The sequence below is a fragment of the Calidris pugnax genome, unplaced genomic scaffold, assembly GCF_001431845.1.
Source record: "Calidris pugnax isolate Ruff unplaced genomic scaffold, ASM143184v1 scaffold52, whole genome shotgun sequence".
Classification (NCBI taxonomy): domain Eukaryota; kingdom Metazoa; phylum Chordata; class Aves; order Charadriiformes; family Scolopacidae; genus Calidris; species Calidris pugnax.
Genome location: NW_015090811.1, coordinates 2,267,339 through 2,294,234, shown reverse-complemented (window position 1 = coordinate 2,294,234; position 26,896 = coordinate 2,267,339). Strand labels below are relative to the sequence as shown.

At 48.4% G+C, this 26,896-nt stretch overlaps 1 protein-coding gene across 2 annotated transcripts in view; it reads left to right on the top strand.

Annotated features, from left to right (window-relative positions):
* Nucleotides 1–26,896, top strand: part of TNIK (TRAF2 and NCK interacting kinase) — a 156,736-nt gene that overhangs the window by 40,146 nt on the left and 89,694 nt on the right. For both annotated transcript variants that reach the window (XM_014938823.1, XM_014938822.1), the window contains exon 2: nucleotides 24,433–24,489. In XM_014938823.1, coding sequence (XP_014794309.1) covers nucleotides 24,475–24,489 — 15 coding nt within the window. In that variant the 5' untranslated portion in view covers nucleotides 24,433–24,474. The remainder of the gene's footprint in view (nucleotides 1–24,432; nucleotides 24,490–26,896) is intronic.

Below are 26,896 nucleotides of genomic sequence, written 5' to 3'. Positions count from 1 at the left end.
CTGCGTGGGGAGGACAAGGACCCAGCCCCTCTCCTGGAAATCTAGTTTATTCAGTCAAGTTGTTTAATAGTGATTTACCAAATTGGCAGCCTCTTGACCCAGGACCAGGTTTGCTGTACATCAGAAGATTATTATTTTTTTTCCCTTTATGTTTCTAAGTCAATGTTTGCATTTCAAGCAGCTCTCAGCTCGGAACAGAAGAGCAAGGGCTGGTTAATCCAATTTGCATAAAATTGTCCAGGAGAACAGGGTGCTTGTGTTTGGAAGGACAGCTGTATTTGTGACCTCTTTGAGCTTTCGGAAGGAGAAATGATTTTGGATTTCCTCGAAGTGTTTTCAAGCTCTCCAGAAGTTTCAGGGGAGAGACCAAGATCTTCTTCCCTGATGTCATATCGAGTGTTTCTCACTTCCTCTTTCTGACTTATTTTTTAGCAGAACTGGGACACATTTACATTAAATCACAACGCTGTGCGTTACTGCTGGGTTTGGTGAGGCGGGTTTTCAGGGTGCTTTTAAGAGACTCTTCGCCCATCAGCATTTAAGACAGGGCTTGAGGATGACTTTCAATTATCATCAGCATAAGCCGTTTCAGGAGGGATGGGACCATCGTTTCAGGGCACATTAAGAGGCTGCTACAGATGGCATTTCCTGAGCAGGTGTAAGGAGCTTTTCCCAGTCTGCAAGTCCTGCTGAAAATCTCTTATTCTTAACAACTATCCTCCACGACCATAAAGCCCAACTCTTGTCCTGCAGGGAACAGCCTGCCTTGGCCATCATTCAGGTTAGCTTAGTGGTGACTGATGTCTTCAGGTGGATATACATCTACACAGAGGTGGTTTATCCCCTCTTTATTGCCGTTTGTCTTCAGGGTAGGTTTTATTTGCTGAGCCCTATTTTTTTCTGGTCTATCACGTTGATGCTTTGAGATCCCACGGAGACAAAGAAAGATATTGCAACAGAAATTTTCGGGGATGCACGTGGGGCGAACAGGGACTAGATTTATTGAAATCTCTGGTTCTTCTTGATCTGAAAGGTACTGGGAACAGCAGCCTTCAGGGAATACTTCAGCTCATCTCTTTCAGAGATGGATGGGAATTTGGAAATCTGGAGGAGGGAAACAGAATGTGAAAAGCTTTAAAAAAGAAGAAAAGAACAGAGACTTGCAGCACAGGTACCTAATCCAGTCCAGAGATTTCTGTCTCAGAAGTTTTGACGAGGGCTCATTCTTTTGTCTGAAATTACTCATCTTCTTCCTTTGTTCAAAGTGCTGGAGGCTCACGGCAGCGCCGGTGCGTTGTGGCTTCTGCAGTCATCTTGAGTTTTTTTTTTTTTTTTTTCTTAAATAAATCTAGCTGGCGAAGGCAGCAGAGGAGGGGTTGCTGTTATTAGTATTCTCCCCCGTGAACCGGCTGCAAAATCCTCGGATGCTGGGAAGGGGAGGATGGGTTTTGTTCTGCTGGCTGCCCTGGATAATGTGCTTTGGGGAGCTGAAATCCTCCGACGGAACAGAATCCGTTTTGCAGGTGCAGAGCACTTTACTTTTTTCCCTTATAAGCCCAAGCAGAGATTTAATTGCTGCTCTTCAGAAGTGCAAAACAAGAGAATGTAATAATTAGAGCTGTCAGGGTGTCCTTTCTTTTATGCTGATGCTGACATTAGCTGGTTTAAGGCCTATTTTTAACCTCTTGCAGCGTTGAAGACTTGCTGTGTATTTTCCGTCTGGCTTTATTTGTTTCAAACTTTGTAAATTTTAAGTAACCTGAACTGGAGGAGGTGGGGGGAAAGAGGCAAAACTTGATGGAAATAGGAAGGAAGGAGGCAAAAGTGAACCAAATCAAATTAGAAAATATGTTTGTATATTATTTCCACCTTACTGCGGGTTTGGTTTTTTTCCTTTTTCTTTTTATGGGCCTGCTCCCTCTAACTGGAAGCTAAAAAATTTCAAAACACAAAGCACTGAGCTCCTGGTAAGATAAATATTGTACTTAACATACCTTCAGACAGGGCCTTGGATGCTGCAGACAGCAAGAGGACCGTTTTTCTGCTTAAAGAGTCATGGTTTTATCCTGACACCCCTGGGGGTTATCCTGATGAGCCAGCAGCAATAATAGGATTGATGGAAACCAGGTAGGATGTGCTGTGCTGATTCAGCACTTCCTGTATATTGTGTATATGTGTGTGTATTTATATATACATAGATGATATATATAGATAGATATATATACACTCTGCATAATAAGTGTTGAGAGGGACCCGCTGCTGCCCTGCAGCTCTGCTGGGGCAATGGGAAGCTGCTGGTTTTTACTGGAGGCCAGAGAATCATAGAATCATAGAACATTTTGGGTTGGAAGGGACCTTAAAGACCATTGAATTCCAACTCCCCTGCCCTGGGCAGGGACACCTCCCACCAGACCAGGTTGCTCCAAGCCCCATCCAGCCTGGCCTTGAACCCCTCCAGGAATGGGGCAGCCACAAGTGCTCAGGGCAACCTGTTCCAGTGTCTCACCACCCTCACAGTCAAGAATTTCTTCCCAATATCTAATCTAAATCTCCCCTCTTTCAGTTTAAAACTGTTCCCCCTCGTCCTATGGATTCCCTCCCCATCTCTCCTGTAGCCCCTTTAGGTGTTGGAAGGCTGCAATAAGGTGTCCCCAGAGCCTTCTCCAGGCTGAACTGGTGGAGATGCCACCATGCAGGCTGCTGAGGACTTCACAATGATGTAGTGAAGGGTTCCTCCTTATCCTGGAGGGACAAACCCAAAGGGCACACCACAGCTGGGACTTCTTGGGATGTCAGAATGGTCACAGTCCTTTGGGGCTGGTTAAGGATCTCCTTTAAACCAGGGGAGGGATGGAAGACTAGCAATGTGGTTGCGTGGTCTCAATCTCACTAAATTAGTGCCAGAATGGGATGCTCAGACAGTCTCACCACATGTCTTTGCATATGTAGGCTTTTTCTCTGTCTGGCACTTCATGATATATATTTTTTGGTACCTATCCGTGCTGTCGGTAGTACCTGGAGGCTGCAGGGAGAGGTGGGGATGGGTGGCTGGTGGAGGACACCTCTCAGAAGCCTGTGATGGTAGGGTGGACCCTGCCACGTTGCTGGGTAGATACTCAGATCCTGTGGCTGTAGCTGGAGAATCCCATCGGAGGCGGTGGGAGTCTGCACGGTGGTGTGTGTCCGTCCACCCAGCGAGGGCCCATTGTCCTGGAGAACACAGGAGGTTGTGTTTGCGGCAAATTTATTATATTTTCTTAGAGTTTCTTGGCATGGATGGCTCATTCTCCACTTGCCCTTCTGGTTCCTCACGGATGGATTAGAGCGTTGTCGTACCGCCGCTCCTGGCCCTTTGCTCGAGCGAGGTATTGACATCCAAAATATGGATTTCTAATCCTAAAATTACAACCTGCCCTTTCATAACACAAAATTAGTTAGTTAATCTCCAAATAGTTCCCCAGCCCCTCGTTAGTCACTTTGGGCTATTACGTTCTCAGCAAAACCTTTATCCAGGCATTAAAGCATGAATGTTAAACACACCTGCTGTTCTGCTAAGCCAGCCCTGAACCTGCAGACCCCAAAGAAGGATGGGGTAGCAAAGGATGGAGCTTTCTGTGGATGAAGGGAGCCCCGGTGAGCTCAGCACTGCCATAAGGAGTTGGTGGCTTCACCTTCTCCTGTCTCCAAGCCTGTTTGTGTGTGCTGCTAGACTGAGTGACCCCAGCTTTCCTCTTACATGGGTGAAAATGAAGCATTGTAATCATGGAGAGGCACTGATTTAAATGTAACCTGGGAACCAGGGTCGAAATCTTCTCCCCTTAAGGCTGTTCCAGCTGTAGTTTGTCATTTGTCACCACAGTCCAACCAGAACCGAGCTCCCCCCATAATGAGCTCAGTTACTTCCCCATCGCTGCATTTCTAGAAGCTCTCGAGTTTTGTTTGGTTTTGTTATTAACTTTTTCTGAGAGAGCAAACTAGGACTGTGCTATTAAGATTAGTGATTTTTTTTTTTTTTAATCCCTCCCCCAGTAATCAGGAAACCAAATGGGCATTTCTGCAAGCACCAGAACTAATAAACCTGGTTTCCTTTGTATTTATGTCTCTTGGTTGATTGAGTACTTCCCTAATTAAATTAGGATTCTATTATGTCTGCTTATACCTATAGCCTCTCCCTCCCATTACTTTTCTGGCAACGTGTAGTGGCTGCTATAATTGACTGGAGAAAGGGGCCGGCGGGATTAAAAGCTGTTGGAAGATAAACCTCATGAATGGCTGCGTCCACCATCCCTCCGCCACCCGGCTGCCTGTTTCCATGAAGCTGGTAGAACATAATTATCTCTGATGGCTTTGAAGCAACCTAATAGCGTTAAAACTCACAAGGGGGGTGGCACATGAGTGGGATCTCCAGGTCGGCTCCTTCCCCAGGGGGGAAGCTGGATAAGATGGATGGTGGAAGAGGGGATGGTGTCTTTAGCTCAAGCCAAGCTGGGAGGATTTGGGGTCGGGGGCTTTGCTTCAGAAGGTAAGGAATGTGTATGGTCAGCAGGTTAAAGTGTGGTCTGGCAGTGGTGTGTGTGTTTGTGCCATGGGACCACCGTATGGAAGAGAAATCAGATTAGAAGTGAACACCAGGGTGGTTTTTTTTGCATAAACACCAGTTTCCCAAATGTGGTCTTTATCCAAAAAATCAGGCGGTGCCTTGAAAGTCAAGTGCTGGGGTAAACCTTGCTGATTTTGGGGCAGGCAGGAGATGGTTGAGCCCATGTTGAGCAAAGCTCTGCTTTTAGGGGTCAACAGGAAGAATTAGTGTCTCACAGCCCCCTGGAAGGTGCTTAGTTTGTAAGCCCCTCTGCCCTCGTCCCCACCAGAGAAGAAGTGATACCCTCTGAGCAGGAGACCCTCCAAGCTGAGCCTCCTGGGTCTCTCCACGTTGGACCATATGAGGTCTTGATGTGTGTTTTGGGGAGCCTTCATCCTGAGGAACAAGAGCTTTCAGTAGATGTGTGCCTGGTACAAGACTGTGGGGCCTCTGTCCTGTAACAGGGCTGAGAAGGCAAGGTGTTAGGTTGAAGGGTGGTGTGAGATCTTCCTCCATATGTCACAGAGGTCCTGGAATGATTGTAATTCTTGCTGGAAATCAATCTTTGGTCTGAAATGCTGGGTCAGGCTTGGTGGTTTAGAAAAGATGGGGAAATCGTGACCTTGCATGGCAGATACCCACGTGCATATAATGATCCGACTTAAGAGGTGGCAGCAATGCTCAACTAACCTTTTTTTTTGAATAAAAAGAAACAAACCACAAGGGTGTGGAGACAACCTTTAAATCTTTATATTTGCATATATGGCTCAGAGGGGGGAATTGCTTAATACTGGTATGGCAGCACGGCCGGGTCCTACAACAGTAATTGCATAAATAGAAAACACTCTCAGCCCACCTTTTTGCCCTTTCTTAAAAGCGTATCTGTTCTTCTACAAGGCAGGATAACTTTGAAGCCTTGAAATTGACATTTGTTTGTTTGTCATTAACTAAATTAAGTGTGCTGTTGCTTTTCTGAGTTATGTGTTTTATTCTGCATGCTTTTAGTTTTATTTCACGATGTGTCCGGGTGCCACAGCTAAAGAAGTATGGGTGGCTTTGACCAAGTCTTCTCCATCTTTATTGAATGGATGCCTTACCAGGTAGATACCTGGTGTCGGATGGATACTCCCCCATCCTTACCAGGACAGCAGTGGATGAGGAAAATGGGAAAAGCCGGGTGCAAGAAGGGGAGGAAAAGGGAAAGAATGAAAATAAAGGGGAGAGAGGAGGAAGGCAGCGAGGTCTCACAGGGTGTCGAAAGCTGGAGACCAGCAGCTGTCGGACAATGCCACAGGAAGCCTGGACTTGTATTTTTAGGGACGCTTGGTTTTATACTTTACTGTAAATAATGGGTTTGGGGGAAGAAGGGGAGAAATGACAGCTCTTCCTGCCGCCTGCTCTGCTGGGCTTTGTTTCACTTTGGGTTTCCTTCCTCCCGACCTTGGCGTTTGCAGAGCGAGAAGTGTTGGTGTCCTCCCACCCCATCCCTCCTGGCACTTATCCCCAGCACGGTGGAGCGTTTCCAGGTGGCACGTGGGCTGGGGAGCCACCACCTACTGCGTGGGGAGGACAAGGACCCAGCCCCTCTCCTGGAAATCTAGTTTATTCAGTCAAGTTGTTTAATAGTGATTTACCAAATTGGCAGCCTCTTGACCCAGGACCAGGTTTGCTGTACATCAGAAGATTATTATTTTTTTTCCCTTTATGTTTCTAAGTCAATGTTTGCATTTCAAGCAGCTCTCAGCTCGGAACAGAAGAGCAAGGGCTGGTTAATCCAATTTGCATAAAATTGTCCAGGAGAACAGGGTGCTTGTGTTTGGAAGGACAGCTGTATTTGTGACCTCTTTGAGCTTTCGGAAGGAGAAATGATTTTGGATTTCCTCGAAGTGTTTTCAAGCTCTCCAGAAGTTTCAGGGGAGAGACCAAGATCTTCTTCCCTGATGTCATATCGAGTGTTTCTCACTTCCTCTTTCTGACTTATTTTTTAGCAGAACTGGGACACATTTACATTAAATCACAACGCTGTGCGTTACTGCTGGGTTTGGTGAGGCGGGTTTTCAGGGTGCTTTTAAGAGACTCTTCGCCCATCAGCATTTAAGACAGGGCTTGAGGATGACTTTCAATTATCATCAGCATAAGCCGTTTCAGGAGGGATGGGACCATCGTTTCAGGGCACATTAAGAGGCTGCTACAGATGGCATTTCCTGAGCAGGTGTAAGGAGCTTTTCCCAGTCTGCAAGTCCTGCTGAAAATCTCTTATTCTTAACAACTATCCTCCACGACCATAAAGCCCAATTCTTGTCCTGCAGGGAACAGCCTGCCTTGGCCATCATTCAGGTTAGCTTAGTGGTGACTGATGTCTTCAGGTGGATATACATCTACACAGAGGTGGTTTATCCCCTCTTTATTGCCGTTTATCTTCAGGGTAGGTTTTATTTGCTGAGCCCTATTTTTTTCTGGTCTATCACGTTGATGCTTTGAGATCCCACGGAGACAAAGAAAGATATTGCAACAGAAATTTTCGGGGATGCACGTGGGGCGAACAGGGACTAGATTTATTGAAATCTCTGGTTCTTCTTGATCTGAAAGGTACTGGGAACAGCAGCCTTCAGGGAATACTTCAGCTCATCTCTTTCAAAGATGGATGGGAATTTGGAAATCTGGAGGAGGGAAACAGAATGTGAAAAGCTTTAAAAAAGAAGAAAAGAACAGAGACTTGCAGCACAGGTACCTAATCCAGTCCAGAGATTTCTGTCTCAGAAGTTTTGACGAGGGCTCATTCTTTTGTCTGAAATTACTCATCTTCTTCCTTTGTTCAAAGTGCTGGAGGCTCACGGCAGCGCCGGTGCGTTGTGGCTTCTGCAGTCATCTCCTGTGTGGTCGCTGCTGCTGCTGGCGTTGCTGGTGACTTCACTCCTCGGCCACATCACCACTGTGAGCGTTACCTGCAATTATTCACTCGTAATTAAACAGCCAGGCTGGATTTGTAGCGGCGTCGCGGGCTTCTCTGGAAGTGAGCTTGGTTGGAGGCAACATCTCGAGAAGCTGGAGTCAGGTTGGGGCCAGCAAGCCCACCTGGGTGAAAGGCAGGAGCAGAGGGCTGGGAAGCAGGGCCTGAATTAGGGGCAATGTCTGTCTTAGATGTGCTCTTTCCCAGCTAAAAGCTTTCTCTCCACACCTGGGTGTTTCACTCGTGAGAATTAGCTTATTCAACTTTGACAGCTCCAAATAGTCAGAAAGGGAGGGAGTCAGGTGTAGAGCCCAAACTGGTGGGTCCCAAGCCAAGTGGTGAGGAGCACTTACGTCTCTCCTGAAAGCTGTTTTGTTTAGGGACAGTGATGGTGGTGCCGTGAACATCTGCAGGTGAGGACACTGCTGCATCACCCATGCAGAAAGTGGCCCAAAACTTTGCAGTGGTGTTAATCCAGTCGGTACTGACCTGAGAGCTGTCAGGCTGAGGAAGAGGTGAGAAGACCCAGTGCTTGGTAGGGTGGCTGGTCCTTGCTCAATGCGTGCTTCCCCTTTGCTGTGGTCCCGATTTCCATCAGGAGATGCTCCGTTGAGAAGTTTTCTTCCTGGTGTCTTGCCTCTTGAGGGTGATGACCTGGTTGCAGACGAGTTGGGCATTGGGAGGGAATAAAAATAATGTCAGGTTTGCTTTGTTGTCCATGTCCTCCTCTGTCTAATCTTCTGGTTTTGTATGACTGACTGAACAGCAGATGGACTTCAGGGATACATGGGTCTTTACCCATCTACCCTGAACATGGGTTCTCTCTTGCAAGTCTGGTACTCGAATGTTGGTTGAGTCTGACTCTCTTTGGGCACAGCTCTTCTAACGTGACAGAAATCTGCCTGTACCTATTTGTCTGTGCTGCAGTTTCCATGTTGAAGATGTGTATTTCTATTCAGCATGGATTCAGCTCCGTGACACAAGATAAGCCTTTTACTTGTCCAAAGGTACCTTGGTGCTCTTTTGTGAGGTGAGGGAAGGAACACCTTTCAGCCCTCAGGAGGGCCCAGATTGTGCAAGTGCACCCTGGAGAACTGGAGAAGAATGACCAGGTGTAGATGCATGTCTAGAGGTTTAAGTTCACAGCCTCCTGGTGCCTTTGCTCTAAACATCTGCTGCTTCTCACAGTGGTACTCCTGTCCAAGAAAATGCAGCCCTGGCATTTCATTACCCTCTTGGAGTCTCCCAGGTGCCCTCGCCTGCCCAGGAGTCCCCAGCAGAGGTTTGCCTCTTGCAGAACCTATCACCATGAGGATCATGGGGATACACCATCTCTGCCTCATCTCAGCTCCTCACCCACATCATTACAACACAAATGGGCCAGGCACATTTTGTAGTTCCCCCAGGGAAATGTGATGACCGTGGAGATATTAGAAATTCAATCCCAGGGTGGTATTCCTGCGGCCAGCGTGTCCTGCTGAGCTACAGTAGTGGGAGGGGTGGAAATGCCAGACGGTCTGACAAGTCCCTTTTCTGCTCTGAAGGCATGTGGTCAGGTTACAATTATCACAGAATCACAGAACCTTCATGGTTGGAAGGGACCTTTTGTTGGTATGATGGTATTTTGAATTATGATGGTATTTATATAGCAAAACACTGGTGTTGGTGGGAAGGCAAAGGGGCAGGTTACAATTATCACAGAATCTTCGTGGTTGGAAGGGACCTTTTGTTGGTATGATGGTATTTTGAATTATGACGGTATTTATATAGGAAAACACCGGTGTGGGTGGTTTTTATGTTGTTTTTATGTGTATTTTAATGCCAGTTTTAAAGGCTAACAGCAGAGTTCAGGTTCTGGTTGTTAAGTGCATGCCAGTTTGGTTACAGCTGACATGGTGGTTTAATGCCTGAAGACCAGGGAGAGCACATCCTGTGCTGGGAAGCATGAGGTGAGGGATGGAGCCCTCACATCTTGGTCAGTGCCCCTGGGCTCACATGGGGAGGGTCAGGTAGAGGGTATGGGCCGTGGAGGAAAGCAAATGAAATTAATCCAAAGCAGCATTTGGAGTGCTGTAAAGGATGGAGAAACTGGAGAGGAGAGCCATGTCCTCAGCTGTGGTTCGTTGGTGGGTTGCAAGGTGGTTCCCATCTCTTCTCATCTTTTGCAGTTGGCTTGAGTTGACCTTGAAAATCCCTTTGAGTTTGGGTGAGGAGCCTGGAAACAAAGTGCCCTGGATTTACCCCTTCCCAGTCCCCTCTCTGCCTCCACCTCCGTGTTTCTGATCCCTTTAGCAGGCAGGGTCCCTTGCTGGGTGGTTTCTTTGGAGGTGCTGGAGACCTTCCAGCTGGTCCTTCTCTTGTGTTCACCGCGGCGCTGGCGTCCTCGCTGGGATTGCTGGCCCTTTGCACACAGGGTTTTAATCTGCCCCTTGCCAGGTCTTCTGACAAAATCCTTTCACCCCGTGACAAGGCTTCTGTTTTTTAAATCACGAGCAAAAACACGGTTTTCCTTGTTGGCGGAGCCACCTCCTCCAGCACCAGAGAGGGCTTTGGTCCCTCCCTTTGGCTTTCCCCTCCGGTGCCACCCAGAATTTAGGGGATAATAACTTCATTTTGTCTTTTTGCCCTTCATATTTAAGCAAACCTTGCCCTAATCTTTGGTAAATGCTGGCAGCTCCCCCTGTGCCGTTCGGAGACTGTGCTCCCCTGGCAGAGCTCTCTGAGGCCAGGGCTGAAGCCTGCAGAAGCCTGAGTCATCTCGTAAAGAAGATCAGCTTTTAATTACAATTTCCAGTGCACTTTTTAAGCAGTCTTGTGGAATTGCTGTGTAGGAGCATTTGAATTACAAATGTAAAAAAATTGTGCTCTTTCTCTCTCTCTCTCTTTTTTTTTTTTTTCCTTTTTATTTGTAAGGCTGCTGGGAAAACCAAAGCTCTCTGCTGTAGGAAAGAAAAAAAAAAATTAAGAATTTATAGAGCGCTATTGTTTGAAGGTGCAAATCAGGGCTGCGTGAGGAGCAACTTTTTATTCTCAAACATGCTTCTGGGTCTCGGCGAGGCTTCGGGGGCTTTTTTGCAGCACGGCATCGGGCGTTGCATCGTCTTCGCGGGGGGGGAGCTGTGGTTTTTATTTCTTTCTACCCCCTTTTTTTATGGGGGGACAAAGTCGAGAGGGGAAGAGCCCGTTCTCCGGCCCAAGGTCGAGTGCAGTTGGTGGGGATCCAGGAATAGCACCCAGCTGCTCGGCTTGGCCTTGGCCCTGCTTCCCGGGAAATCAGCCCTCCTCCCTCCATCCCTCCCTCCCTCCAGCCCGCCTGCTGCCCTGCCTTGGAGTTTTAAGGCTCTGCAGCGTGCTTAAAAAATCAACATTAACTTAATCAAGGCTCTAACATAAAGGGAATTTATACATCCTGTGAAGTGTACTAAAACTTACCCCCAGCTGCGGCTGTTTGAAGGAGCGGGCGAGTTGGCAGGGAATTTTTGAATTTTTCTTTTTGCTTTTTTTTTTTTCCACCTCCCTAGAAAAATGCAGGGGGGTCTCTCCCTGCTCCTTTTACCTGCTCCCTCACCCTGAACGCTGAGCAGCAAAAAAACCCAAACTGCAGCCCTGACCTGCAGCCGGCTCTCACTGCTGGGAAAAGGTCTCTCCCTGCTCCTTTTACCTGCTCCCCTACCAGATGCCCAGACGCTGAACGCCAAGCAGCAAAAAAACCTAAACTGCAGCCCTGACCTGCAGCCGGCTCTCACTGCTGGGAAAGATCTTGAATTTTTAATTCAGGATCTGCCTGTGACATATTCAATGGCTTTTAGTGTTTTAGCCAGCATTGATGCCGCTGGGATAGGGTTAAAAGCCTTTGAGGTGGCCTTGGTGGGGTGTCATGTTGTACTGGCCATCAGGGATGGTGGAGGAATAGGTGGCCTGAGCTGCCTTTAGGTAGGAGCAGGAAGGAGCTGGTCCGGAGGGATGCAGAAGCAGCTGGAGGGATGCTTATAAAGTGATATCTTATCATTTTCTTTCTCTTAGTACAGCTGAAATTGTGGGTTCCTCCTGCCGTTCGATGCAGCCCCTGGCCTTGGGTCCTTGCTGAGGTGCCTCCAGCGTGGCGTAGCCCCTGCCAGGTTGGGATTAGCCGTGGTGGAGGTTTCACACCCATCCTTTCAGGTTGCCGCTCCAGATCTTTATCCAGCAGAATAAAAGGCCATCACCCCCTGCCCGTACCTGTTCTCCCCGCAAAGCTGCAGGCAGCCCCCGAGCTGCCCACGTTCCGGCAGGCACCCTGCCTGCAGGCAGCTTTTCGGGCTGCTTTCAGAGCTTTTTTTTTTAATTTTATTCCCCCCCCCCTCTCTGCTTTGTTTCGCTCGGCAAACAACAGCGAGTAAAATCCATAGCTTTCAGACGGAGCCTTTAAACTCTCCAGCATCGATCTGTGTCTGTTTGTGTTATTTCTCTGTAAATAGGATCCTTAATGGCTAGATGGCCCTCCTGCCTCGATAACCACAGCCGGGCAGTGGCTGGAGTCCCTTAATTACCAAATAGCGATGTGCTGGGGCTGGTCCCTCCTGTCCCCAAGTGCTGAAGGTAGCAGGGATGCTCGTTCCTTTCTGGCCTCCTCCCACTCGTTCCTGAGCCATATTGTTCCCTTGCAATCCCTGGTACGGGTTTAACCTTCCCCTGCTAATCCCAAATCCTCCTCCTCCTCCCTGCTTTCAGGTCTCTGGCTAAAAGCCTCCCCCTCAGCTCTGCTACCAGGATGGATGGAGATGATGTGTGAGGCTTGGCGGGGGGGAATCTGCTGCTTTGTGGGGTCTTCTAGGCCTTGCACCTCAGTTTCTCCATTTTTTTTTTCAGAGAAACGAGGACCAGTGACACTGGGTGTCCTGGGAGGAGGGTCCTCTGCCAAGGAAGGGCAGCTTGATGTTGCCCTCCAGCATGGTGAGGTCCGTTTTTGCCAGTTTGTTGGGGAAGGTAGTGATTTGGCCACCTTAATTCTTAATAAAAAAGGCTTTACCCAGCCCGTGCGAGGGTAGGAAGTCTCTGCTTGAGAGGGGGAAGGCGTGGGAAGCCAGGAGCTGGAAGAGCACTGCAGCTTAATCTGCTGATCAGCCCTGTTGATCCCGACCTGCGAGGCTGGCTTAGGAGGTGAGCCACGCTGGGGCTGCTTGGCAGCACAGCCAGAAATCCCATCTTGATCCCAGACAAAGCAGCGAGTGCACGCCCGAGATACGTAGAGCAAATAGAAGGATAAAAGGGTCTACGTGTCATTTCTCGGGCTCCTTCTTCCAATGAGTGGTTCTAAAATTTTGCTACCCCATACCTGACTTGCTTAAATTAGTGGGTGACATGAAAGTCTTGGCGTAGCCCTGTAGAGCCAAATTAGTATGTATATCACGTAGTATTGCTCTAGGCATGGCAGGGTCTTTGAAATCGGTAGAACACAGGCACTGCAAAATGTTTATTGACTGCTGACAGTAAGTGACTTGGAGCAGGACAGGATGGACGGTGAGTTGTCAAGGCTGCTCAGGGCAGACAAAAACCCTGGAGGCAGCTCTGGATAAAAGAGAGCGTGATGCACATCTGCCATGGAGTACGTGAGGTCTGAAATTGATATTTGGGCTGACATAGGTAGAAACGTGCAACCCACGGGGTCTGCAGTGTCTTGAGTTGCAAAGTCATTGGGCTTATGGGAGGACCTCAGTCCTCCATAGCACTAGATTTGGGGTTACTTATGTCATTGTTACGCTCGTTTTCCTGCCGCTAAGAGTTGAGTCCCCCAGGAGATATATGTGAAAGCTTCTGGCAGCTGTGGCGTTTTATCCTAAGCCCCATGACACGTAAGGACCTTTATCAGCTTGTTCTTGTTGCTCCTACCGCTCCAAGAGAGGGACTTGGAGTCTTGCTTATGACTGATGAATTTGTGAATCCTGAATGTATGAATTGGCCCAGATGCCAGTCAGCCTCACCATGTGGTCAGCAATCAAGGTTGGTTAGACCTGCACTGATCCAAGGTCTACACATCACTTCTGAGGCAGATGCTCAAAGAGGTTGGCGGTGGAAGGGTTGTAAGGATGGTTTGCTGAGAAATTGGTTCAAGGTAACCAGACAAATGTCCTGGCTCCTGCTGTGCAGGCTCAGCCATTACCAGCAGTGGGAGCAGACCTCAGAAGTTCAGCCCAAGTTTCTCCTGGATTTGAGGCGTTAGGGTTGGTGCACAGAAGCTTTGTGTTCAGGGCATGTGGGGGTGAAAGAGGCAAGAGTCCCATTGATCTGCCATAATAACAGCTGCTGAAGTGTCTGATTATCAAATCCGGAGAGATCCGAGGTGGAAAGGGTACAGCAGAGGGGCTACAAAGATGATGAGGGACCTGGAGCATCTCCCTTACGAGGAGAGGCTGAGGGACTTGGGTCCTTTTAGTCTGAAGAAGAGAAGGCTGAGGGGGGATCTGATCAACCCCTATAAATACTTAAAGGGAGGGTGTCAGGAGGATGGGGCCAGTCTTTTTTCAGTGGTGCCCAGGGACAGGACAAGAGGTAACGGGCACAAACTTGAACATAAGAAATTCCACCTAAACATGAGCAGGAACTTCTTCACTTTGAGGGTGGCAGAGCCCTGGAAGAGGCTGCCCAGGGAGGTGGTGGAGTCTCCATCTCTGGAGACATTCAAAACCCTCCTGAACACGTTCCTGTGCAACCTGCTCTGGGTGGCCCTGCTTTGGCAGGGGGGTTGGACTAGATGACCTCCAGATCATGGGGATCTTCCAACCCCATGTGATTCTGATTCTGTGAGCTCATCCTGGGTGATCATGTCTGCAGGGAAACATAGGGCCATGGGGGGCTGTGGGGCAGCACAGGCAGCTGAGCTGTGCTGTGAGCGAAGAGAAATACTAAGGGAATGGGAAAAATTTGGGCTGGGCAAGCAGGCTGGGCTGCTTGGTCAGCTTGGACGTGGGCATGGTCATTTTATGCCATTGGCAATTCAATGAAATGCCATGGAAGCCCTTCATGGAAAACCACCGACAGCCAGAGGGTTAAGTTTCCCAGATTAGATGGTTGGGAAATCACCGAGAACAGATTTGGGCTTTCCTTCATACTTGGTTTTCCTTACACAGGGACAAAAATACAAAATGAAAACATCTCGGTCAGCTGTAGGTGAGGGATGCCTCCGTGTTACCTGGCTCCCCCCGTGGCTGTCTCCTGCCACCCGTCCCCACCGCCGGAGAGGACACCGAGCCACTCGGGTTCATGGGAGGTGCTTCTCCCCGGCTGTTTGTTGGTTGAAACAGCCACCTTGCACTTTACATGCCACCTCCAAAATTGGATCTTGCTACTATGAAGCTCGAGCCGAAGTCAAGCAGATGGCACTGAAGAGGTGTTTCCAGAAACCACATTTCCATCAGCATGTGGGGTGGTGTTTCCACAAGGGCCATTTTTTTTTTTTTTTAACTCAGCTGCAGTTTGCAAAGCAGTTACTGTTTGGGGGCTTGGATTAGAGGGCAGGGTGATGAAATGCAGCTGTTTAACGTGTGGCACATATAAATGGGGTACCAAAAGCTGGAGGAGACCGAGGGGTACCTATGTCTGCCCAGTGTTCTGGGATGAATTGCCATGGCAGGCAGCAGGACACGTTTGCAGGTATTAAGCCCTGCCTGCCCTGCAGCAGGGACCATGTTAGGAGCGATACGTTTTGAAGGAACTGATATATTTTTTTTCTACAAATACAGAAGAACTAGCAGCAGCCCTGCCAAAGCACATCGTGTGGTGGAGACCTTGCTGGTGCTCCCAGCTGCTGTGAAGCTTTGAACACAGCAGCTTGCTCCCATCCTGAAGCAGGTGGTCCGAGGCCATGAGCAGCCCTGGTCATTACAGGGAAGGGCTTAGAGAGCCTCCCCACTGCCCTGGGATGTCCATTCCTGTATCCAATTCAGAGCCAGCTTCGCCTGTGAGGGAACGGGTACCCTGGAGCTGGTGGGCTCATCCTGGTGTTTGGAGTTGAACGTCAAAACCAGTGTCTTGTGCAGATGCGAAAGCTCCCCACTGCAGTCCAGACCTGGCCAGGTTTGTGGTGGTCCCCTGCTGTGTCAAGCAGTGAGGATCACGGAAATGTAGAGTGGTTTGGGTTGAAGGGGACCTTAAAGACCATCCAGTTCCCACCCCCCTGCCATGAGCAGGGACACCTCCCACCAGACCAGGTTGCTCAAAGCCTGGCTTTGAACACCTCTAGGGATGGGGCAGCTTCTCTGGGCTACCTGGACCAGTGTCTCACCACCCTCATAGTGAAAAATTTCTTCTTAGTATCTAATCTAAATCTCCCCTCTTTCAGTTTGAAGCCATTACCCCTCGTCCTGTCACTACCTGCCTTTTTAAAAAGTCCCTCTCCAGCCCCGGAGGAAGGTCTCAGCTTGTGTGATAGCTTGGCCCATCGGTTGAAGCCATTACCCCTCGTCCTGTCACTACCTGCCTTTTTAAAAAGTCCCTCTCCAGCCCCTTCAGTTTGAAGCCATTACCCCTCGTCCTGTGACTACATGCCTTTTTAAAAAGTCCCTCTCCAGCCCTGGAGGAAGGTCTCAGCTTGTGTGATAGCTTGGCCCATCGGAGGAGGCTGTGTCTTTCTTGGGCCACCCTGGAGAGCCAAGTGTCCCCCTTTAGAGGATGGGGTGGTCCAAGCACACGCGGGCAGCGCCGTTCCCTCTGCCATCTCAGTGCTTCCCACTGAGAAGCAGTGGAAGAAGGAGAAACCTGGTGCTGCTGCTCTGGGAGAGGTGGCCGGTGTGAAAGGGTGCCTCGTGGGTCTCCAGAACGGAGATTTAATTTTAGTTACGAATTCTGCAGCGTTTGAATAGGCAGCGATGTGAAACAGAAGCACAGTGGGGGTGTTAAAGGGTGGTAATAACATGGCTGTCATGAACTAATGTTATTGGGAACAGACTGTGCTGCCTTCTTTTTAGCTGCAAAAAAAAAATGTGCACTTTGCAGGGAAGCGGAGGAGCCGGGGGCAAAGGGGGGCCGGGATGTGCTGGTGGGGGGGCTAAAGGAGCATCCCCAGGGACCGGCCACTGCCCTCCCTGCCCCTGGGGGCTGCAGGCCATGGGCTGCCCCCTCCTTGGCAGGACATCCTTGGGATTGTCCCCATGCTGGAGCTGCCCTGTCGGACCTGCCTGAGCTGGGGGTGCAGGAGCAAAGATCCCAGAGAGCCTGGGAAAATGGCAAGTGGTCCTGGGGTTACCAGCAGTATCCCTTTCCTCCTTCATCTCATCCTGCTGATGCTCCTTTGAATCCCAGTGCCTTCAGTGTGGGAACAGCTCTGGGGATGTTTTCTTAAGGCGCTGTGTGTCCTTTTTTTCTTTTTTTCTTTTTTTTTTTTTTTAGCATTGTTTTTTGTCAGGAACGTTTCTCCTTAGTCCCTTGGTGCCTCAGGTTTCCATAGGCTGCTCCTCAAACCCACTTCTGGTGTATTTGCTGTCTGATATCGATCTCTATCTCTGCCAGCTCCATGCTGTTGGGCTCGATCCCCCACCTTCCAGCCTAGACCTGCTCTTCCTGAAGCTTTGACCTCCCTACAGGAGGCTTCTGAGTCCTGGGAAAGCCCTGCCAGATGAGGCAACATCTTGAAATCTGGTCTGCCACAAGGTTTCCTCTGACCGTGAAATTCAGGTCTTCAAAACTTAAAGCTTTAAACCCTTTTGGACAAAACTCTGTGCTCAGTCCTTTGTGCAAGTGTGAAGCAGGCCCATGATTCCTCCACTGTGGCCAGTTTGATGGTGGCAATGCCACAGAGGTGTGTTTTCTATCCAGTCATTTTCCCTGGGTGGGAATTTGAAGGAGTGCGAGCCACATCTGGTGGAACTGCCCATAGAAACTTCTGGAAGGGTTTGGGATCTCTGGTGCTGATTTAGGACCTCTTATGCTGGTGGTTTTATCCGTGGAAGAGGGAAACCTCTCAGTTCTTCCTGAGCTGGAGAAGGGCTGGTGTCTCTGTCTTTCGAACTAGAAGAGGGACAGGGGATGGCATAAGCACAAGCGTTGGTGTAAGGGATGTGTTTCCCTTATATATGTAAGGGAATATAGGTGTGTAGTCTTCCTCACCTATATGCTGTAGTGTGTGTTGTTTCTGGAGATGAATAATATGCTAATTTAACAATTTCGCTTGTTAATCTAATAATCCTGCCTTCTTTACTTAACATCAGACCCATTGTGGAGCTGCAGTAATGGAATTGCAGCTCTCCCAGCTGCACGGCCCCGCTCAGAGCTTGGATTGATACAGAGGATTTAGAAATATTTCAGTCCAAAGGTCAGCTTTGTTCGGTCCACACAGAGCATTAGCTTGGCCCTGTGCAATTAGAGACGTCTGTGCCGGGAGAGGATTTGTGCCTTTCAAAGGGGAAGCTCTGGTTGTTCAATCCAAACTGAAGCGTTAATAAAAATGACCAGCTGAGGAGAACCCCCCTCCCCCCGCCAAAAAAAAATCTCCACTCTATTTATTTTTGTTCCTCTTTGAGGTTTTTTTGAATGTTTTCCAGGGTTTGACTTCTTAAAATGTTGGAAAAGATGACAGATGTGAGGGAGGACTGGCCACAAGTGAAACTTGAGCTTGTCTTGCTCGGTGAAGGTCTTCTGCTCTCTGATAGCACCCCAAGGGAAAGAGATGTGCTTGAGCAGGGAACCAGCTTTCTGCAGGAGAGCTCAGGAGGACAGAGGAGCAGTTCTGGAAACATCACCTAGCCAACAAATGAGATGTCAAGTGACTGGATCCACCTTTTTATCTTTTCCATAGGTTTTTCCATTTCTGGTGTCGGAGCGCTGGAGTTTTGGGGAGGCTGTGTATATGGGGGGATGCTGTTGGCAGAGAGTGTGGTGAAGCCTGAGGGGAACAGAGGGTGGTTTTGGGATCCCCAGAAGCGAGTGGAGTTTGCCCCAAGTGGACAGGAACCACATTGAGTCAGTCATGTCCTTGGGGTTGGCTCTGAGGCTCTCACAAAATGAACCCAAGAAATGATGGAGAGGTGGAAGGGTGTGCTGGTGGAGGGAAACTCCCTGCCGTTGTGATTGTGCTATTTGTCTCCAAAAGGGCAGCACAAGCTCCTGCTGCAACGGGGAAGGAGGTTTTGCTGCAGGTTTTGGCTGAAAGGCAACAAGGTGGTGCTGAGTCCTTGGCCGGGGTGAGGACCTGGTCCCCAGGGTTGTCCTGGGTCTCCATTGGCTTGAAATCCCCCTGCCAGTAGTTGGGGTTAAGAGCAGGCAGGGGGAATAAGGTTTGGCCCACGATCGCTGTGTTTTAATCAAAGAGATATTTCACTCTTTGTTAAAATAAACATTTTCCCCGTCCTGTTACAGGATTCACTTTTTCTCATGCCGACCTGATATTTAGAGTATCTGATGTTTTAATCATCTTCTCAGAGGCCTGGATTTATTTTGGATATGTTTGAAGAGATGGCTAAACCAAGCGCAAAGCTAGAGCACACCATTTATGAAAACAGCTTCTTTTTGGTATTGCTGAATTTTCACACTAGGCTAAGCCTGGTTTTCCATCAATAAGTATTTTAGCTCCTTAAACTAGTTGGAGGGGGTTTTGTTGACACCCTCAAGATCGTTTTCAGTGGGAAACAAAGTACATCAACGTGCCTGTACTCTGTAAAAGCTGAGAACAGATCGCACCGGGTGCTGTAAAATGTTCTGATTTACTGCAGGATGCTGGTTTGGATGCATGGCTCCTGTTGGAAGGCAAAGCTCCTTCTCCCAGGAAAAATTGCATGCAATTTTCAGTGCGTTAGCAATAAAGCACTTTCATGCTAAAAAAAATCTTGGACCGAGTCCCTGAATTGCCTTGAACTACAGGAAAAGAGGGAACTGGCAGGAGCTGGACCAGGCACCTGCGTGAAGTTCTGGCTCATCCCAGGAGAGCTCAGCTGCAGAAGGTCTTGGATGCAGAAACGGAGTCCAGAGGAGATGAGACTCGTCAGTGAACACCTTAATGCTGTGTCTGCAGGAGCAAGGCCTGACAAAGAGTTTGTGGTAGCCAGCACGTACCAAAAATGGGATGTCGATGTAGAAAAATGAACTGATGGTTTCCGACCTGGCAAAAAAAGATAAATCAGCTGGGGAGGCTTCTGTCGTGCCAAAGTGGTAATATTCAGACTTTTATGAGACTTTTTGTTATTTGTCTGAGTTTAAAGCATCAGACCTATAACAGTGTTAGTCCATGAAATGCTGCTGTGGAGGGGTTACGTGTTGGGGGGGGGGGTGGGGGGTTGGGTGCCCTGACTGGGAGGTTTAGGAGATGATGCTCTGCCCGGCTGGAAGAAACGGGGGCTCTACCTCTCTCAAAAAAGGGACAATTCTGGTTGTGTCCCACTGGTCACAGCAGGTGGTGGGTCATGTATTCTGCTGAGCAAAGAGGAGCAGAAGTAGTAGAAGTAAAGCAAAGGTGGTGGGATATGTGTCTGGGTACAGAAATTGCAGGTTTTGCTCAAAGGTGAAATCCGTGCTTGTGCAAGCAAAATTTTAAAAAGCAACAATCAATCATCTTCTTCCTGTCTTTAAAGTGCGGGCTTGAATTTTGGGCCACAATATGCAGTTTCTGTGTACGAGGGCTGATACTGAGTGAGGCCAGGGTTTATTTATTTAGTAAGTATAATGCTTGAGTGCATCAATTGATGTTCAAAGGCGTTTACCAATGTTCCCATCGGGTGCCGGTCCATTACGCTTTATGGAGGGTGAGGACCACAATCTTTGAAGAAAAACTTGTGGTGCCTGCCTCGTTCGCAGAAATTAGTCTTAATACTTGACATTAGCAAGTTAGTGATAGTTGATATAGCATTTTGAGAGTAATTAGGAGCATGAATTTATGCTCAGATGGATGTTTAATTAAAAACTGTGGCAGCTTTGAAGTTCACACTTGAATAATCTTGAGGCTGAAAAATGTGGGTTTATACCCAAGTGAACCTTGACAGCAAATCTGGAGAGGGGCAAAATGTTTTAGTAGCTCTGATTTGCTCCTCTTTGTTTTACACCATCGCAGCCATCATGATGTCTGTAAGGTGAGGAACTTATGAAGATGAAAGCACATCTTGCAGTTCAGCCAGGACGTCACGTAGCCAGACACAAATCCTGCTTTGGGGAAAGGTGCAAGGAGATGTTGGAGGATATTTGTGCGTGTGAGACCTCCAGGAGCTGTACCCCAGGTGATGCTGGCAGTGTTCCTTCAAACCTTGGGGTGCTTACTGTGAACAGCCAACATGAGGCGGTGAAAGTGCCTCCTGGACATCTCTTCTCCTTCCTCTCCTTGAACTTCTGGGGGGCTCAGTCACCACCCTGTGTGAGCAGGGAGGAAGAGGAGGGTAACCCCATGCTTACGCCCAAAGCAAAGGCCAACGGCGTGCAGGAGCTTGAGCCACACGGCAGGATGGGGCTGGTGGTGGGATGTCATGGCAGCGTGGGCTTTGGGAGGATGCCTGTCCTCTTGCCTCTCTCGCTCTTCTGTGTGAGCAGCTGGAAGCAGCTCACCCGCCACCAGCAAGCAGAAAAATCCCAAACAATGCCAGGAGATAAAGAAGGCGAGAAGACAAAATGTTACCGATGGGTGAAGAGCAGATCAGCTCCTGTTCTGTGGGCAGACAGACGGTTCCAAGGGCTGTTGGCATCAGTTATTGAGGAGACAGGAGGCGAGGAGGGCGCAGGGAGCACGAGTGGGCTGCAGTGATTGCTGCTCCCCTCCAGCTACCCTCACCACAAATGGTGGTGGTGGTGGTGGTGTGGCCTGAAGGCTCACAAGCGACCGCCTTTACCCTGGAAGGGTCCCGTCCTCCTGAAGGCTCTGCCACCAGGCAGCTTCAGCATCCCCAGGGCCAGGCTCCAAAGCACCAAAAAAAGGAGGAATTTTGAAAAAAGCAGAGAATTCCTGTTGAACTTCACTGAAGGCACCTGCAGTCTTATCTGGTTTGGCCCACATCTTTGCTGTTGGGGAAAGAGAGGCCACCTCGCTTGATCGTGGTGGGGTTTTGTAGTGGAGCCCCTGCTCTGGCCATGGTTTAAAGGAAAAAGTTGACATTTTTGATGGGTGGAGGACACACAGGAGGTAAAAGCATATTGCAACAGGGGCTCTCTGGTGTTTTTCTTGATTTGCTACCCCAGCCCCCATTTGTAGCTTCCTTAACAGCAGCACAATGTTCTCACTGGAACAATTTATTGCTGGCTGCTCATTAATTAACAATTTCAGCTTACCTTGGCTTTGGCAGAAATGGTCCACCTGGATTCTTTGGAGATACTGCAGGGTCATGGGTGCACCTGGTCCTGCTTCCAACCTTTGGGCACGGGTGATTGCTTCTGCATGGCCAGTGCACAGGAGGTGGTTGGTGGCTAATGTCATGGGAAGGGCTTGTTGCTGCCATGACATCGTTAAATGTGTACAGCTCAGATGCTAATTTTACTCCCCTATTGCATCTATCACTTCCAGTCCTCAGTGTCTTTCTCCAACCTGTCCATATCTGTATTGCAAAACCAGGAATGCCTGCAGTAGGGTGAAAACCGCCTGTTTTTTCTAAACTGTATATGATGCTTTCACAGGAGGTATCAATGCTGAGTACTAGGTACGTTAAATTAAAAGGGACAGTTAACTGGTGAGGAAGTGGCTGGTTTCCATGGATGGAGTTGGAAACCTGCTGGGATGAAGCCCAACAATCCATCGCCGCAAACAAACTGAACGAGAAGCAAATCTTTGTTCTAAAGTTCCCAGGCTAAGTATTTATTGGTTCTGCTTGGCCTGATTCTTGCATGACTAAGTGTCCCTTATGGCTTTCATTAACATATGTTTCAAAGCAGTTTGTTTTGTTTTGGTAAATGTTCACACAATATTAAGTTCTTACCTTCATCTGTAAATATTTGTGAGGTTTTACGGGGTGGTGGCAGATCCCTGGGAGAAGGATGGTGTGGAAACGCAGAGCTCCCTTTTCCCTTGAATGGGGTTGGAGCTTGGGCAGAAGCAGCCACAGAAGGGCTTGTTTCCTTAAAATACAAAACGAGGTGGTGATACGTCAGGTGAGGGTGGGTATAAGTGGGAAATACGTGGCTTGAAATGCCCTGTCTGCCTTCTCCATTCGATGGAAGATGGTTGTGTCCAAGCATATCCCCTGCTGGTGCTCTGTTGGCTTTAATTAAAGAGTCGGTGTGTGGGGGGGGCTTCCTGGCTGAGCAAACAAGGATGAATTTAGGAAGGGGAGGATTTGTTTTTGCACATCGCGCTGTCTAAATTGATGGTGTCTAGCAGTGCCCCTCCTCTCCCGGTCCTTCCCGACGGCCCCATCCAGGGAATGCTTCAATCTCAGCCTGGTGCTGCTGGGCTGTGCTTTATTGCTTTGGGTTTGGTGGGTTGGTTTTTTTTTTATGTTGCACATTTTCAAATAAAGCTCTTTTTCCGTTGTTTAGAACACGCGATTGCTCAGGACATATAAATTGTGTTAATAAACGAGCGAGGAGCCCTGGTGGGTGAATTGGCTTCCTGGTGAAGTCATAAATTTGGGAGAGAGAGGATGATGCCGCCTTGCTCTGCAGCCGGTGCGTGGGTTTGCTCCTCCATGAAAGCCAAGGGGCAGGGGAGAGATCCCTGTGCCTGGTAATTTTGGGGTCCTGCTGGAGGTGAGATGGTGTGAAAGATCCATCTCCCCTTCCTAAGGCTGGGAGACCTGGGCACAAACCCCAGCTCATCAATCAGCGTGCTGGTGAGGAGCAGCAAGGCCAGAGGAGCTTGTAATTTAGGAAAAACTCATATTTTCCTCTCTTTCTGCCACGCTGCAGCTTGTTGCCTCTCAGCCTCTGCTCCTCGTTGTGTCCTTGGTGCGTTAATTATCAATGCTGGAGGGCAGGAGCTGCTGTTCCCTGTGTGACCTCCACGATGTATCGTGTGTGATGGGGCCCTGGGCTGCTCCCGTGGGAAGAAGTGATGCTGGGAATAGGGATGCTTCCCTTTGCCTCCCGTCTCTCCTGCCGGGATCAGCATCTGCTGGTTTTCCTGGAGAAGCAGCATCTTTTCCTCTGGCTCTTGCCCGGTTTGTAAGCAGAGCACGTGCCCTCAAATGGAGAGGGGAGGGGGGGGGAATGATTTGATGGGAGCAATTTTGGTATGATGTTGGGTGATCCATTCCTCGGGAGAAGGGGAGAGGCTGGGAATGGGCTTGCTTGACAGCAGATATGTTGGCTTTAAAACCACCAACTACAGTTTGGGCTCTCTTAGTTGTTTTTCCCATCGCTTCCAGGCGTTTTTCCATTAGGATTAATGCGGTCGAGCACTGTGCAACAAGCAGTTCATTGCAGTGATTTGCTAATTTTTCACTTGCTGTTTCTGCGTTGGCTCTCCAGCATCTCCTCTAGATTGCAAATCCCATTAAAAAAACCTCTCTAGCCTGCCAGCCAAGGCTTTTGCAAAACAAATAGATCAGCAGACAGTGTATAGTGGTACTGTATGTTGTCCCTCGGGTGTCCCCAGGTCCGTGAGAGCTGGGGCTGGGGTGCAAGGGGACCAAAATTGGTGTTGTGTGGGTACCAGCACATCTCCATCAGCACAGCTCCAGCAGACCATTTCCAGCCGAGTCACGCTCCGTGCTCAGGAGAGGCCCCGAGCTGGTTTTTTTGCATGGCTGAGCATTAAAGGATATTTCCAGCCCTTGTTTGCCAGGAAAGTACAGCATCGAAGGCCCTTTAGTAATTAATTGTAATGGCAGGAGGAAGGGGAGGGAATCGCTTTCCCGTCATGGCTGCTGTGAAGATGCTCTTGAAAAAGCAAAAAAAAAATTAAAAAAAAAAATTAAAAAATGTGTGGATGCTTCCAGGGTGAGGAGATTGTTTAAGGAGATTGTCTGCTGCGAGGAAAACATTGCCACTGAGCAAAACAAACAAACTTCTCCCTTTTCTCTTGCAGGGTCGTCATGTTAAAACGGGCCAGCTTGCTGCTATTAAGGTTATGGACGTCACCGGGGTAATGTATCCTCCTCCTCCTGCATCCTTAAATGACAGATAAGGGGGGAAAGGGGACGGGGTGTGATAACGTGTGGGGGTTGGTGAAGGTTTGCGTTCCTGGGAAGCAAATCCCCTTTGCCTGAAATGTGAAATGCGACATTAAGGGGTTTCGGTTTTAATAAATGTGCGAGAGGAAAATAAATCTGGAAGAGTTTTGGAGATTAAGTAATTTTATGCTGAAAGAAAGCGGCATTTGTTTCCAGCAGTGGCTCTTTTGAGCGCATTAATAAAATCTGAAGAAAATTGTAGCAACAGGACTGTGTATTTATAACACGTTTTCAGTTTCTTCAGATCTATGTTTTTCACCAAAAACCTTTCATTCATGGAAACTTTGTGCTGTTTTTGTTATGAATAGCTTTACTACACAAGTTAAATTGCTCCGGTGCATCCTAATGATAAAGAGGAAAAAACTCACCACCCTGGTCTGAAAAACGTGGTTCTTTGGAAACTTGGATCAAGAATTTACAGCTTATTAAATGAATCACAGGATTTAGGGGAAAGCATGGTTTCACTGTTTCTCAGTGGCCACAAAAGAAAACATGAATGGAATTGCTATGATCCCTAAAAACCTAAACAGATGCATTTAGGAGGGTGGCATGAAAGTGCTTTCTTGAATATTTTTTTTTTTTAAGTGCAGTATTACACCTCCCAAAGTTCCTGCCTGGAACAATGCCAGGTTTGGGAGTAAGAATGTCTTTTGGTGTGTTTTGTCTTTTTTTTTTTAACTGGAGTAACACATTTCAAAATTTAGGATTTGCTCCCAGTCTACTCACCTTATTTTTTGAATTACTCTTTTTCATGAGCTGTCACGAGTTCAGCATGTACAGAGCTGATGTGCTGTGAGAGCAGTCAGCTGGCCTCAGGAGTATGTTTTGAAATACCTTAGATATTGTGGTGTGGTATTAATATCTACAGGGCCTTCATTCAGGTTCTTTTTTTTTGTGCTAACAAGTGAAATGTGTGGAAATAATCTGTAAATGTGAATGAGATTTGTTTCTGTTTAATTGTAATATCTACAAATGCCATTTATCCAGAAGTTGTGGGAAGCAGGCTCTGAGGGAATGGGCAGCAATGATGATGAAGGGCCTGGAGCACCTCTCTGATGAGGAGAGGCTGAGGGACTTGGGTCTTTTTAGTCTGGAGAAGAGAAGACTGAGGGAGGATCTGATCAATGATTTTAATTACTTAAAGGGTGGGTGTCAAGAGGATGGGGCCAATCTTTTTTCAGTGGTGCCCAGGGATGGGACAAGAGGTGACAGGCACAACTTGAACATAAGAAGTTCCATCTAAACATGAGGAGGAACTTCTTCACTTTGAGGGTGGCAGAGCCCTGGAAGAGGCTGCCCCAGGGAGGTGGTGGAGTCTCCTTCTCTGGAGACATTCAAACCCCACCTGGACACGTTCCTGTGCAACCTGCTCTGCGTGGACCTGCTTTGGCAGGGAGTTGGACTAGATGATCTCCAGAGGTCCCTTCCAACCCCATGTGATTCTGTGGGCAGACCCACCAGACATAATTCCATGCATGAATAGCAGTGACATCCCCATGGGATGAAGGCTGAGGTTACAACAGATTTAAGCTGAGAAATCAGAATATTACAATTATCTGTTGGAGAAGATTACAGCATTGAGGCCCTCAAATTACAGCACTTGATCAGTTTGGGCAGCCACCGTCTCCAAATGAAGCCTTTGGATTCGTTTTCCAGGGGCTGGTCCTGCTGCATGACCTACTTCCAGCCATTGATGTAACGCAATCGATGGATGGAGGCAAAGGGTAGCAGCAAAACCTGGGCTTGTGGGTTTTGTCGGTTTTGGGGTTGGAGTAGTCACAGCAGCTCGCTATGATAATACCTTTTTCTTCCCTCTCTTGCTGGTGGTGATTGCTGGCAGTAGTCCTGCTTGGAGCAGCAGGTTGGGCTGGAGATCCCTGAGCCTGGCCATGCAGACCACCTCAGGTGTCATCCACAGCTCTGATGTTTTGGAATGTTTTTTTTCCCCCCATTTTGAATACTTCAACCTGAAAAGGGACTCGAGATAAAACCTTATACCAAGTGTCCCTGTGGCTTATCTTTATTTTTTCCTAGAGAACCAGGCATGAGGTAGGGGGACAACTGAAGAACCAGCTAGTGGTACAGGGGGGAGCTTCAGAGCTGATGATAATGGAATTAGCTTTAAAAGATGGAGGGATGTCTAAACACCTGAAAACACATAATTAGGTTGTGATGCCAGTGTTTGACACAGGTGCACCTCTAGATGGAGAGCACATCTCCATGCAAGAGCTCAATTCCTGGCCAGACCCTCCTGGTTGATGCTCACACCTGCAGATATTCAGCTGCTCAGGAGCTTCCTAGGGCTCTGCTCCCACCCGT